At 41.4% G+C, this 14,814-nt stretch overlaps 1 protein-coding gene and 1 long non-coding RNA gene across 5 annotated transcripts in view; both read right to left on the reverse strand.

Moving 5' to 3' along the window:
* Positions 1-12,454, reverse strand: part of TGFBR2 (transforming growth factor beta receptor 2) — an 88,020-nt gene extending 75,566 nt beyond the window's left edge. The window contains exon 1 of one of the 4 annotated variants that reach the window (XM_077990475.1): positions 12,219-12,454. Coding sequence is in view for 2 of the 4 variants with exons in the window: in XM_015132323.3 (XP_014987809.1) it covers positions 11,835-11,928 (94 nt within the window). In the remaining 2 variants the exon portion in view is untranslated. 4 annotated transcript variants of the gene reach the window in all.
* Positions 2,386-3,446, reverse strand: LOC144339497 (uncharacterized). Its single transcript, XR_013414501.1, has 2 exons — positions 2,827-3,446; positions 2,386-2,717 (listed from the first exon to the last, which is right to left on the reverse strand). It is a non-coding gene; the product is annotated as an uncharacterized LOC144339497 (long non-coding RNA).
* Positions 12,455-14,814: the final 2,360 nt, after the last annotated feature.

Consider the following 14,814-nt stretch of genomic DNA (forward strand, 5'->3'; position numbering starts at 1 on the left):
GAAACCCCGTCTCTACTAAAAATCCAAAAAAAAAAAAAAAAAATTAGCCGGTGGTGGTGGCACACACTTTTAATCCCAGCTACTCAGGAGGCTAAAGCAGGAGAATCACTTGAACCCAGGAGGCAGAGGTTGCAGTGAGCCAAGATTGCGCCGCTGCACTCCAGCCTGGGCAACAGAGCAAGACTTCATCTCAAAAAAAAAAAAAAAAAAAAAAAAAAGAGAGAAAGAAAAAGAAAAAGAAAAAAGAAATGGGTCCTTGGGTTCTACAGTTCACCATCATCAAGGGAGGGACAATCAGTGGATAAAAGACTCATGAAGGATGATTGGGGAAACAGACTGGTTAAAAACGGACTCATTTAGTTGACTTGCTACCAGTGCCTTCTGTCTTCTGCTGGCTTTAGCATGTTACAATAGTTACCACACAGTTAAAACAGCTTAGGAGGAGTCAAGACTCTCATAAAACTAAGTGCAACTCTTCCTTGAATTCTCCTCTTCTTTACTGACAGAAACAAGCCTGATGTGATCCACTAAAACCACTGCAGATCATTTGGCTACTCTTTGGAACATGCTTTAATGCTATTACAGCAGTGTTTCTCAAACTGCAATGTGTACAGGAATCACCCGGGGACCTTGTAAAAGTGCACATTCTGTTGCAGTAGGTCTGGGGAGAGGACCCACAGTCCTCATTTCCAATAAATTCTCAGTGATGTCAGACCTCCTATGAGCGGCAAGGTATTAGAACACCTTCAGTTGCTGTTATCAGAAGATGATAGGAAACCATCATTTTTAGGGTCAGAATGCTGAACAAGTTTTGAGCCTTGATGCATATGATAAGTCATAAAATGTAATATTCAGGAAGGAATGAGGCTCCTAAAGAAGTGAGAAAGTAGAATGAAGAAAGGCCTAAGAGAATAGAAATGTATTCTAACATATAAATTATAAAAATAAAAGTAAGAGTGCCCCGGGGGATTGAGACTGTTAGATTATTTTATAATGATATAATTTAAGGGATTCCAAAATAATGAATATAAAATGTTATTATTAGATTTTTCACACACTTGAAGGACAAATTATATTGTCTTTTTTTTCCCCCAATACTATGAGCTTTAGAGAATGAGATGCAAATCTGGTATGTAGTAACAAGGTAGTCACTCAAAGCAAAAGTTGAAAGATTCCTAGTCTATTCTAACAAGTGTCTGCAAACTCTACAGAAATGCAATTATAGGTTGCAGCAGCTACTCCCCTGCCTAAAACAGCAGTCTGAAAACTGCCAATCTGTTGCAAATTCTGTCTTTTCTGAGAATATTTTAAGAAAGTGGTAGAGAAATATTTGAAAGGCAACAGAACACTAATTATATCTAGACAAGTTTCCTTTTTTTTCCCCCCCCAAAAATATGAAAGTTCCTTTAGGCTTTACTTCTCCTAGGCATAGCAAAGCATTTCATAATTTTCTACCTTAGGAAAAATTTTCAGACACTTTTACTAATTCAGAGGAAGGGGAGAATGAAAACACCATAATTAACCAAAGAGAAATAATATTACCACCAAAACCAAGTAAACGTTTTATTTAGCAAGAAGCAGTGAGCTCGAGCTGAAGTAAACATGCTATTTAGTCAGGATGTATGCTCAGACACCTGTAGTAGGAAATTTTCAAAATAGCTATGTTTTTTTTTCTTTTTTTTTTTTTAATAATAGTCGTCTCCAACGAACACCAGTGGAAGTCTGTGGTATTTCTCAGTTCTGACCTGTTATGACTTTTGTTAGTTTTCTATTTTGATTAGCTAAAGATTTTCTAACTCAACTTCAATGATTTATTCTACTAACAAAATAGTAGAGGGATAACAAAGAATGAAATGTTTCAGAAGAGAATATACTGTAAATCTTATTTAGTCCAATCCTTGTCACTGTATAGAAGGAAAATGAACCCCAATGGGAAGAAAGACAGCCCAGTCACCCAGACAACTTGATTCCTGGTGCAATACACCTTAGTCTTTACCAGCTGTCTCCTAGGTAGAGTCTTTCTAATTTCAAACTAAGGGTCAAAGCTAGGTGATCTTTCATCCAAGATGAAGGTTTGTGATAATTACATCTTTGCAACTTCTTTTCTACTTGGCGTGGGGCTCTAAAGCAGGAAAATGATGAAGGGTTTAGCTAAACCAGGAGGAAAAATATTTTCGTTCTGTGAAATAACAATGCAGATTTCAGTCTCTGTTTGCAACGGGGGGAAGGAGGAAGAGGCAATTTTTAACATTTATTTTCCAAACCAACAAACAAATCCTACCATTAGTCAAAGACTCAGGTCTTTGGAATCTGAAGCTTGTAAATTTCAGGGACACTCTTTAAGAAGAAAAATATAAAATTAAGAATAAAGTGAATACAAAATTAAGAATACAGTGAATATTTATTTAGAATTGAAATAGTATACAGGCCGGGTGCAGTGGCTTACACCTGTAATCCTAACACTTTGGGAGGCAGAAGTGGAAAGGTTCCTTTGAGCCCCACAGTTCAAGACCAGCCTGGGTACATAGTAAGACACCATCTCTACAAAAATTAAAAAAAAAAAAAACCAAAAAAAAAAAAAACTGGCCAGTCATGGTGGTGCATGCCTTTAGTCCAAGCTACTCTAGAGGATTGCTTGAGCCTAGGAATCCAAGGCTGCAATGAGTTATGATCACGCAACTGCTTTCCAGACTGAGTGACAGAATTAGATCTCATCTCTGGAAAAAAAAAAATTAAATAGTATCATACAAACAACAAATTTTTAAAAGCTATAAATACTACAAATATGAAGTGTTAAAAAACAAATATTTTTATTAACTGCCATACCTCTGAAATACTTTTCCTATATTTTTTGGTTGCATACTCTTTGATCATCTCTTCCAATAACATTTTGCAATATTCTCTATTGAGAGAATAAAAAATAATTCAGTCTTCCCTTTAGAACCGTAGATCAGAATTTGTAATTTATTCTTGAATAATTTGGAAAAGTTCCTTTCAGCTTCATAATTCATTATAGGTAACGTCATATAAATTTTTCGGATTGACTCCAAATTTGGAAAACTTCTATCAGGTTTCTTTTACATGTGAGCTGTAAGATTCAGGGCACTGCAAGATTTCGTAGTGTTTGACTTGATGACACTTGTTAGCCACATTTCCAGGGCCTCACTTAAAGTCAGGAGATGAACCTATACCAGGGTATAGGTAGCCTTGAAGGTTAAGTTCAAGCACTTCACAGTAAATCCACCTGAGCCTGGCATTTATATCCTCAACATATTTGATGCATCTGTGAAGTCTCCTAGCCCTTTCAAATGAAGTGCCTGTTTTACTCAGAATACCTCAGCTCCCTCATGGCATAATTGTTCCATGATTCAGCCAAGACTGTATCACTTGAGGTACATTCTTCATTTTCCCATTGAGATCACAAGACAGGCATGATGTTTGACTACCTGGCTTATAAACCAAATGTTATTTTATGACACTATGGAAATCCAGTGGGATAATATATGAAGAATGCTAAAACACTAGAAAAATGTTGGATATTATTATTTCTCTTAACCCCTACTCTTCCAATACCCATGCTATAACAGACAAGTAGTTTATGTCAATTAAGGCAGACTAATCTCAGTACAGTATAACAATTAGGAGTCGAGATCCCCAAACCAGACCATCTTGATTCCAACCCCAGCCTAATCATTTTCTAACTAGGTGGACTTAGGCAAATTTATTAACTCTGGAGGATTTATAATAAGCATAACATAACCTACCTTGTAAAGTTGTTTTTGAGGGTTAATACACTTGAAGTACTCAGCATGATCCAAGTAGTAGCAAGACCTCAGTAAGTGGTAGCTACTATGATTATTGGGAAATCAGTCCATGAAGTCTCCTGAGTAAAAGCTACAGGCGGCATAAGCCCAATTCCATTTCCCTATGTAGAAAAGTTTGCAGGGTTTGGGCATGACAGGTAGTCATCCACAAAGCAGCAGTATTATCACCCCATACAAAATGAAGACTTTGTAATGATTTACACTTTAATAAAGAGCTGCTGCAGCACATACTGAAAATATGCACCCAACCCATATCTTCTTTCAAAGGCATTCATGTTAGTTCAGCCAAATCCCTAGTTCTCTAAAATGAAGTTTTAACAATCTTATATCTTCTAAAGCACTGGGAAGTCTTTTTCCTTGTTTTCTTTAAACAGGCCTGAGAAGAACCAAGCCTCTTTTTTATTTGAACCATGGATGGTTCAAATAAAATATTTACAATAGGAGGAAAAAACATTCAGATAAACTTTGCCTTGCCCTGGTGGTCTCTCAATACACAGAAGAAATGCAACTAGGGCACTAGGAAATCTAAAAATAAAAATAAATAAATAAATGACAAAGAAAAAAAAGTATAGAGCTGAAGTTCACTTTAGGACAACACAAACTAAGAAAAAGTACATTTCCCAAAGGAAATACAGCACTATGTCTACGGAGTAACTCTTATCTTTTTCTTTAATGTTCAGTGCTGTCTGTTCCAGGGAAAAAAATGATACAATTAACCAAAACTAATTTCTACCCAACATCTCTGCAAAGGAATGTTGCTGCTGCAGACCCATCCCCAACATGGGAAGGCCCAAGGCAAGTGAGCAAATAGAGGCCCATGTACCATAAGTCAAAACATTTAAAGTTACAACTCAAGCTGGCGAACTGCTCAATAAAATAAGTTTCATTCATCCTTCTACCTTGACTGACAAATATCTCTTTCCAATGTCTTGGAAGACGAAGTACAACTTTAAAACTCCTACAATATTCATAGTCCTTCCTCAGAAATGGGTGGTTTGAAGACAGACATCATCCTGAGCCCTGGTAATGAATTTGCCTTTCTCTCCCCTGCCTGCTGCATCCTACATCAAGAGGGGCCTTGTGATATGTGGACACTCAAGCTCTCTCTCTCTCTCTCTCTCACTCAAGTTCTCTCTCTCTCTCTCTCTCTCACACACACACACACACACACACACACACACACAGAGCTATCCCTTGACCGACCCTCAGGCAGAGATTGCACAACCAGTAGCAATGATGGCCTTCAGGAAGATGGCTTCAAGGATCCATGCCAACTGCAGATACCAGTTCAGGGCCTTCTGGGCAGTGAATTGGGGTTCCCAGGTAACCAAATCGCGGTCTAAAAACGAAAAGAGAGTAAGACTGGAAGGCCCAAAAGTCACCTCACCCCATAGGCATGGCTCTGACCAGAGAAGAATGACAGCAGAGTGCCATCTAAGGCCCAGGACAGTGGCCAGTTGTGTTCATATACTAGACCTATATTTTAGTTGTAGAGCTGAAAAAAAATTGGAGGAAAATAGTCCCTCAGAAAAGAGAAGAGAAAAAAAAAAAAAAGAGTTGCATGTCTTGACCTTTCCCAGATAGAATCTCGCCAGTCATAGGTACGGGCCCTGAAACTAAATCTCGTCTAATGATGATAGCTTCAAATCTATAAACAAAACACAGATGCTAGGGAACCCTTAAGAGTCTAAGTAGGAGGCCATAAGTAGACTACATTGACTATACCCAAGAGGACAGTTGCTCCTTGTTGAGTGCTAAGACCTAAAAAGCTGACTGGCAAGTAAAAGGCAGAAGTAATCCTGATGTAATGGACGAGGAAGAGAATCTTACCCCCTATAAGTTTTCAAATTGTCTCCTTCAAAAGCCAAACTGGGCCGGGCTCAGTGGCTCACACCTGTAATCCCAGCACTTTGGGAGGCCAAGGCAGGTGGATCACGAGGTCAGGAGATTGAGACCATTCTGGCCAACACGGTGAAACCCAGTCTCTACAAAAAATACAAAAAATTAGCCAGGCGAGGTGGCGGGCGCCTGTAGTGCCAGCTACTCGGGAGGCTGAGGCAGGAGAATGGCATGAACCCGGGAGGTGGAGCTTGCAGTGAGTGGAGATTGCACCACTGCACTCCAGCCTGGGCGACAGAGCGAGACTCTGTCTCGGAAAAAAAAAAAAAAGTCAAACTGTCCCCTTCTTTGTTATGTTGAATAAAGTCGGCTCTTCTTGCCCTCATCAGCAGTTGTACACAATTGACTGTACACAAATGATTGTCCTACACGCTTGGAATTTGGGGTTTACAATACACATCCTTGCAAACTGCTATAAGTGGCCAAACCACAGGTCACCCACCATGAGTCCTACCACTAAGGCACCATTGTCAAACTGCGGGTTGTAGAGTTTCCTTATGCAAAGAAACTCTGCCTTATCTTGATTTTCTGTGGTACAAATGTAGTCAGGAAGGAGGCAGATCATGCAAGCAAAGCAAATCAATTAAATCAGGAGGACTGAACTGATGACATTAGATGGTAAGCTTCCCCTCTCTCAAATCAGATATCCATTCACCCCTCTTCAGCCTCCCTCCCAACACACACATACACACATAGAGACCACAAAAAAGAGCCTAGCAGCACGCAAGCATGAGAAACTTGGGCAACACACACATACATGTACCCAGGCAAACCTCCAGAGAGACCCTGGAGAGAGAGACCCTCCAGAGAGAGCAGGATCCATCTTTCCATCTATAAAATAAAGATAATAAAACTTATCTTGGAGATTTCTTCCTAGGATTAAATTAGATACGTAACGTCATGTGGCTGGCTCAGGGTAGGTTCTCAAATGTTAATTCTCTTTCTCTTCCTTCTCCCTGACTTCTCCCTGAGATGAGCCAATTTGCCCGTGCAGCATTCCAAACCCTTTTGGCATGCCAAACAAAGAAGAACGAGTCATTATCTTGCCTCAGTCACAAGCAACAGGTACCTGTGGAGCAAAATATTATCAGGAAAGTAGAGAGTGCAAAATAAGCGGTGAGCATTCTTGCTGCAAATGCCTATCTGTTCTACTGAAAATCGTAACTTAAATCTGCGGAAGCTGTACATAAGGACCTGGAGGGTAGAAGCCAACAAGGTAACAGAGTTATGCTTTTATGTGGAACTTGGCCAAATAATGCCATGCTGTAGCCAGCAAGCATGTTTCCCCTGAACCCTATTTAAAACTGCTTTGGTAGTCTGCATCAGACCTAAATAATATCCACGCTACTCTGGGGTAGGCAGTGGTGGCTACAGGACCACACTTCCCTTCAACCAACGCCGCTTTACCCTTACAAACCAAAACATAAAACCCGATGAAAAAAGAAACTTAAAAACTAAATTTAGATTTTAGCACTTCATTCCTAATAAAATTCTCTTTCCAACACCCTTCTAGAAAAAAAAAAAAAAGAGGTATCAGTACCTACTGGATAATTTCTCTGGTGACTTTATTTAAAGTTTTGCAGTGGCTTTCAAGGCCCTACACTAGTTCAAAATTTATGGCTAGAAGAATTGCATGAAAACTTCTAGCAGCTTTCCATCATGTTTGTCAGAAGTTGAAACATCTTTTTCCATATTTCATGAGAATACAAGAAGCAATTCCATACTTCAAAAAGAGTCAAATTGCTTATTGTGATCAGAACTAAAACTATTTGAACTGAAAGTAAAGATTTTACTATTCGGACCAAACACCTAACAAACAAGTCACTGCTTAGTTAAATGCTCGACCTCAGTTGCACTAGATGCAGTAGGATGAAGTGGAGGCTCAGCTCAGCACTTCCTGGGTGCTAAATGATGTGTCAGGCACTGCTAGAGACCCCGGAGATAGAGAACTGAATAGGATTGAGAGGATTAAAGGTCTAATGGGGCAAGAGAGTTACGAAAAGATATGACTTCGGCTTGGTATCGTTACCATCTAAGTGAGAGGTCCGTATCTCATAGGAGATATTCACCTCAAACTGGGGCATTCAATGCAGGTTTTCCTCAAGAAGATGACACTTGAACTACGTCTTAAAAGATGAGTGAAAATTAGCCGGGTAGCAGCAGTTCCAGACATCCTGAACAAAGGCACAGCTGCCTAAATTGCTCACATCATGTGTATGTGTAGTGACACCAACAGACTGGGAAAGTGTGGGCTGTGGTGGGATGTGAAGCAGCAGAGTCAAATGGGAACCACGTCGGAGGCCCTTTGTAAGACCAATTAAGGAGTTAACAGTAATAACAGAAGCTGATATTTACTGAGCATTTACTGTGTTGCAGGCACCATGTTAAATACTTTAAAACAATATTTTATTTAATCCTCACCATAACTCCATAATCCTCACTTTACAAATGAGACCAGGGATGACCAGTAGGTAAAGTAACTACAACAGGCTACACAGCCAGTAAACGGGAAGTGGGTTTGGAACCCAGGACGGCCTGATTCCAAAGCTTATACCCTACACTCTTCTACCACCAGCCTATCCTCAAAGAGAACACTAAATGAATGCACTGGGTCCATCATGCTGCCTATGGAATGGAGAAGGCAATTAAAGGCTGCCCAACGGGGGCTCTGTGATAAGGCAGGGATAGGAAAGTGAGATTCAAAATACATTCAATGGGACCTAGAAGGAAACATTCAACATGCACATCCTCCTAGTGCATACAACAACAAAAAATGAGGCTTTTGAAAATGAGGTATAGAAAATAAAACACCAGTATTCCATAATGCTTTCAAATATAAAGAGTTAAAACATGTATCCTTTTCTTTACATATAACATGCTCCTAGCTTAAATTCAATGAAGGCAAAGACCAGGTCTGTCTTATGGATGGTGTCCCAGGTCGGAGCGTCCTGCCTGGCAAGAGATACTCAATAAATATGGTTGAAAAGGTAGAAGAAAAAAATGCCCACTTTTTGCAATGATATCAATGAGATCCAGAATTAAAAACTAACCTTACTGAAAAAATTAAAAAGTCATGTTCATAACTGAGTAGAAAACATGTAGTAGTTACATTGACTACACAGACGAGAGTCATCATTAGGGATTGCTACATTGCAAAGAAGGCACGAGCTCAAAATGTGATTAGTATTTTGTATAAAACATAACTCATTAAAAATAAGATGTTGTTAAAGGGAGTGGCCTAAAGGTAAAAACGTATTTTTATGAGGGCAAAAAAAAAGCACAAGTAGACCAAAGATAAGATTTGGGGCCTAATGATGTCTAGTCTCTTACCCTGACAAAATAAGCAGGTTATTAAAGAGATCTGAAGAACCTGTATCCCTACGACACTGTTACAAATTCTTTGTCCTCAATAAGAATCTACTTTTAGGAATCTGAAAAGTCATATTTTTCAGACCTGAAGAGCTATTGTACACTTTACAGTTTTCCCCCAAAGAGTCATTTCTTAATTTTGATCATTTAGGAAGAGTGAATGTACTAAGTCAAAAACAAGGGAAAAAAAACTTTCTATTTCTTAGTGAAATTTGTTCTTATATTTAAATCCTTTACATACTACTAAACAGAAATACAGAAGCTACTAAACAGAAGACAGATTTTGGGGCTTTTCTATGTGACGTAAAAGGAGCTTGTTGTTTATTAAACAATCTCATTCCCTCATATATTATCTTGCATCAAGATATTTTGAAAAAATGTTTTCAGTTTACCAGTTATGTTAGAAAAATTCTGAAACCATTTACTTACATGAAAAATTAAAATGTAAGTAGAATTAGGTTTCTCATCTTCAATATATCTATCTTCAACCTTTGGCCAACTTTGAAAATTTAATTTGAATCAAATGAATACAAATTCAAAATATTCATTAATTCAACCATTTTGAAACTTCAATTCTATAAAAATAGGAAATCTGTGGGCCTTGTTAAACTGTCTAAATACTCAAAAAGCCACCACGCTTTTATGCTAATTGTTTAAAAGTGTGTATATTGATGAAATGAAAGTGACTCATGAACTATTGGGTCTGGAATTTGCAAATCATAAATCTTATCCTTGTAAACAGAACCTAACAACATCAGGGCCTGCTAATTTCCTTCTTCTATAATCTGGAACAAAAGTTTTAATGATTTTTAACATCCACAGAAAATTAAGGGTGCCATTTTAAATATTTATTAGCAAAATACAACTTAGGTTTAAGAGTCTGGAGGAAAATGAGAGACAACTGAACATTCTGGTACTGCAATGCAGGAAAAACGCCAAGAACGAAACACTAAGATTTTATTAAAACCATAGGACTCAAAAGTGTGTTAAGACTTTTTGCTTGCAATAGTGCATCTTCCTAATTAGATTAAAAGCTTCCATCTCCATGCCACCTTCAATGTATGCCATAATTTTTAAAAAGTTCCCAATCCACTTCAAATACTCTGAAATTTACAACTGACCATGATGCGCGTTTTTTCTAGACAAACCAAAAGGTAAATCTGCCCATGTCCCTGGATAAATAAAAAGAGTGCGTCAGGGTGATGTGGACTGCCAACTCCTCTACATTTCATCCAGAGCCTACATGGGTCATCTCCAAGTTACCAGAAGAGCTAGGGGAAAGGAGGGGAGGGCCACGGCACGTAAGATGTTAAACACGAAGATGATGTAAAATTACCCAGATTCAACCTTGCCATTTTACAGATGAGGAAACTAAGGCCCAGAAAAAGCTCTGTGACTTGCCCAAATACTCGGTTACCCAGACCACAGCTGCAGATACTGTTATTTGGATCACAGCTGCAAAAAGTCTAACTTTTGGCCGGGCGCGGTGGCTCATGCCTATAATCCCAGCACTTTGGGAGGCCAAGGTGGGCGGATTACGAGGTCAAGAGATCGAGACCATCCTGACCGATATGGTGAAACCCTGTATCTACTAAAAACACAAAAATTAGCTGGGCGTGGTGGCGGGTGCTTGTAATCCCAACTGCTCGGGAGGCTGAGGCAGGAGAATCACTTGAACCCATGAGGCAAAGGTTGCAGTGAGCCGAGATTGCGCCACTGCACTCCAGCCTGGTGACAGAATGAGACTCCGTCTCAAAAAAAAAAAAAAAAAAAAAAAAAAAAAAAAAAAAAAAAATCTAACTTTTGAAGTCTCAGGTGTTTACACTTTCCATAACAAATCATTAAGAACCCCCATTCCTGCATGCATATATATATATATATATATACACACACACACACACACAGACACACACATACATATAAACATATATTTTTTTTCCTTAAAAACCTTCAGACACAGCGATCAGGTGGGTAGCCTAGGTAGAATTTTAACCCTTCGGTTTCCAACAAACGATAATTGCATAGAACTATCAACTCCCTGAAGACAGGACTGTCTTGTTCCAGGCAAAATCTACAGCCCCTAGCACCCAGTGGGCATTCAGTGAGGAATTCTCGGTTTCACCTGAGCATCTCCACTCCCTTCCCATCCATGCCAAGGCGTCAGTGGAGCCAGCTAACTTTCTTTTGGAAATCGCTTATTTTCTTGAAACTTGTATCCAAAACCTCCGGGCCAAGAAGCCGGCCTGAGGGAAAGCGTGGCCGTGTCCAGGAGCTAAGGACTGAGGAGCTGGCCTTTTGAACGGGTGGCTCAGAAAGAGCTGGGTGGGCACGCGGCATTGCCACGGGCTGAGTGGCCCAGGTGTGCTGGCTGCTTTGGCAGCTCAGGCTGCCGCCCCGGGCCGCTGCTCCCCGGCCGCCTTCAGATAACCAACTTCTCAAACTTCCCTTTCCGGGGGTGGGGGCTCGCCTCGAACGCGGCCAACACAACGCCTTTCCTGCTCGCACAAAGGGGACCAAACGTGCCCCGCGCCCCTTGCAAGTGAACTTTCCATCTTTTTTTCAAGAAAAACTCACACATCCCTGCAGCTACGGGAGTCGGGCTGCTAGAGTGCCGCGGAGGAAACTTTCCTCGTTTCCGCCCGGGCGCCGGGTTGCCGGGCCCGACTGTCAAGCGCAGCGGAGAGGCGGGGACCCCAGGAAGACCCCCGGCGCCCCGCCGAGCCCAGGCTGGGGACCACTCACCCGACTTCTGAACGTGCGGTGGGATCGTGCTGGCGATACGCGTCCACAGGACGATGTGCAGCGGCCACAGGCCCCTGAGCAGCCCCCGACCCATGGCAGACCCCGCTGCTCGTCATAGACCGAGCCCCGAGCGCAGCGGACGGCGCCTTCCCGGACCCCTGGCTGCGCCTCCGCGCCGCGCCCTCTCCGGACCCCGCGCCGGGCCGGTCGCGCAGATGTGCGGGCCAGATGTGGCGCCCGCTCGCCAGCCAGAAGGGGGCCTGGAGGCCGGCGAGGCGCGGGGAGGCCCCCGGCGGCCGAGGGAAGCTGCACAGGAGGCCGGCTCCTGTCCCGAGCGGGTGCACGCGCGGGGGTGTCGTCGCTCCGTGCGCGCGAGTGACTCACTCAACTTCAACTCAGCGCTGCGGGGGAAACAGGAAACTCCTCGCCAACAGCTGGGCAGGACCTCTCTCCGCCCGAGAGCCTTCTCCCTCTCCTCGACGTCCAGCCCCTAGCTCTCTCGTAGCTGCCAATCATGTTTCCTAGACCAGCCCCTCCGAGCGCTTTGGCCGACTTTCAGCTGCCCCTCACCGCCCTCCCACACCACTCAGGAGTTCCTCGCTTCACGTATTTACTCAAGAGTGACTAAGTGCACGCAGTTCACAAAGTAACAACAGAAAACGTCCACGTTTTCTCTGGTAGATCAGAACATCTGCCGCCTCCCCTCAGCTTTCTTCAGATTGCTCCTAGGTGCTTTAGAGATGCGTTTTCAAATTACACGTTGAGATCCAGGAGTGAATACTCAAATCTATTGAGTCGTGAGCACATTTCTGTCCCAAATAAAATAGTAACGGTAAATTTTACTTCATTAAACTTGTGCTTCGGTTGTGTCTTTATGCATGTATGTGTGTGCATACACTGTCAAGTGGTAAAATGTTTTTTCTTTAGGTCGAAGTCTAGAAGTTTTTCTCAAGTTTTAATGTACTTATTGATCACCTGGGAATCTTGTTAAAAAATGCAGATTCTAATTCAGTAGGTCTAGGAGGCAGGCGGAGATTCTGCATTTTTATGAGCACCTGGATAGAGCCTCCCATTTCGCACCGCCTCTTCCGGGGACTGAGTCAGTGAGTAATTGTAAATGATCACCTATCACGAAGTGATAATGGTGGAAAATGTAATTTTCAGAATGTATAGAGTATAGCAGAAACTGTAAAATTAAAAGTGGCTTGGGAGTCACCTGAATGCTTGCGCTTTTATTCCCTTAATGCAGGTGAAGAGAATGCTTAGCCTTTCATGTGAAAAAGGGGTAACATGGGAGCAGAACAGTATAAACTTTCAAATTTCCTTTCTTGCTAGGGCAACCAGATTTGCCCAAGACACTCCTGGTGTACATGTTTTGTAGTTTAAATATTAATAGAACCCCTTTTCTCTTTCAGATATGTCCTGATTGGATAATAAACTATGTGATCAACCTACTTCTCTCTCTCAAAGATAGGATTCTGTACAGCCCTCTGGTCAGTAGATCTTCCAGCAATTCGTTTAATGAATTCCTTTACCTGAGAGAAAGATTGCAGAGGCAAGGGTTTGGGCCAGGGCCTCCAGGGAATAAAGGTAAATAGCACTCCCCCAAACCCAGCTCCCAAAATCCCTCCTGTCATTCTAAGAGTTCATTTGCTTCATCCTGGAATTTTACCTCTTGCTCCACCTAGCACCCGAGCTGCCTCTAGATGTTCTGCCACTTCCCAGCGCTCATGTTTAAGATGGAGAAAATGCAGTGAAATCAGGAGGGCTAGGCATCTTCTTTCCCATCAATTAATTGCCTTGCCAAAGCTGGAGTGACTTTATCAATGGAGGAAGATTGAGTTCCAAATCTTCTTCTCCCTGTTCCCTCTCCTGCCACCAGCCCATGCCACTGCCGTGGCTTGAGTAGGAGTCTCCCACCGGTCACCCTCAGCCACGGCCATTCCGGGCTGTTTCACTCAGTTTCTCAAATGAGAGCTGAATTCAGTTTTTCAAAATACAAAACTAGTTATACCAACTCTCTGACTAAAATCATTTAATGGCTTCCCACTGCTCTTGAGATAAAGAGAAGATAAAAACCAGATCCTTGAACGTGGATCTGGTTCAAGCCCCCACCTCTGCTGTAAACGTCCACGTGGCTTCTCCTTGCTTGCTGAAAGCCTTCTCCAAATTTCGTGAATGTGCCTCTGTAATCCCCCTATTCTTTATGCACAGAGCCTTCCTTCCCCAGTATGGACTTCCTTCCTCTGACCTTTTCTTCTTCACCCAGCCAACTCCTGGTCTTCGTGGATTGAATGATAACTTCTTTGATGGGCAAGCTTTCACTGACCTCCATGAGTAGATCTTTTATTATAGGTTCTCTTGGCACCATATGCCTTTCTTTTAACAGCTGTAACTTTATAATTATTTGTGTCATTCTTTAATTTCTATTCCTATCCTCCACTCAACTCCAAATTTCTTGAGGGCAGGTATTATATATCTTTCCCTCCACTTACTATTGTGTCCCAAACATCTAACACATAATCGATGTTTAATAAATATTTATTGGATGAATGAATGAATCAGGCAATAAAGATTTAGAAGAAAATTGTACTTGATCATTCTAGTTGCTTCATAACTCTGGAGAAAACATTGTTACCTAATATTTGAGATATAAACAGACTACATTTTAGCCGACAATGATGTCACCACTACTTCCTTTTCTTAAGAATGGAGAAGTATGTGGGTTTCTTTCTTCTTGTTTTTTTTTTTTTTTTTTTTTTCCTTACATTTGCCCAAGTTCCTCCGGACAGCATACATGTACTTTCTTTCTCCTCAAAACACAATGTGGCAAATAAATGTTCAATATATTCCAAAGGCTTTGTTTTCCCTAATTATCACAAAGACAGATGTTTTACATTGTTGGAGGCTAGGTATTTGAATCCATGGTCAAATGTTTAACTGGTGGTCTTTGTCATCATACACCATTAATGTTGATTTT

The sequence above is a fragment of the Macaca mulatta genome, chromosome 2 (genome assembly GCF_049350105.2).
Source record: "Macaca mulatta isolate MMU2019108-1 chromosome 2, T2T-MMU8v2.0, whole genome shotgun sequence".
Classification (NCBI taxonomy): domain Eukaryota; kingdom Metazoa; phylum Chordata; class Mammalia; order Primates; family Cercopithecidae; genus Macaca; species Macaca mulatta.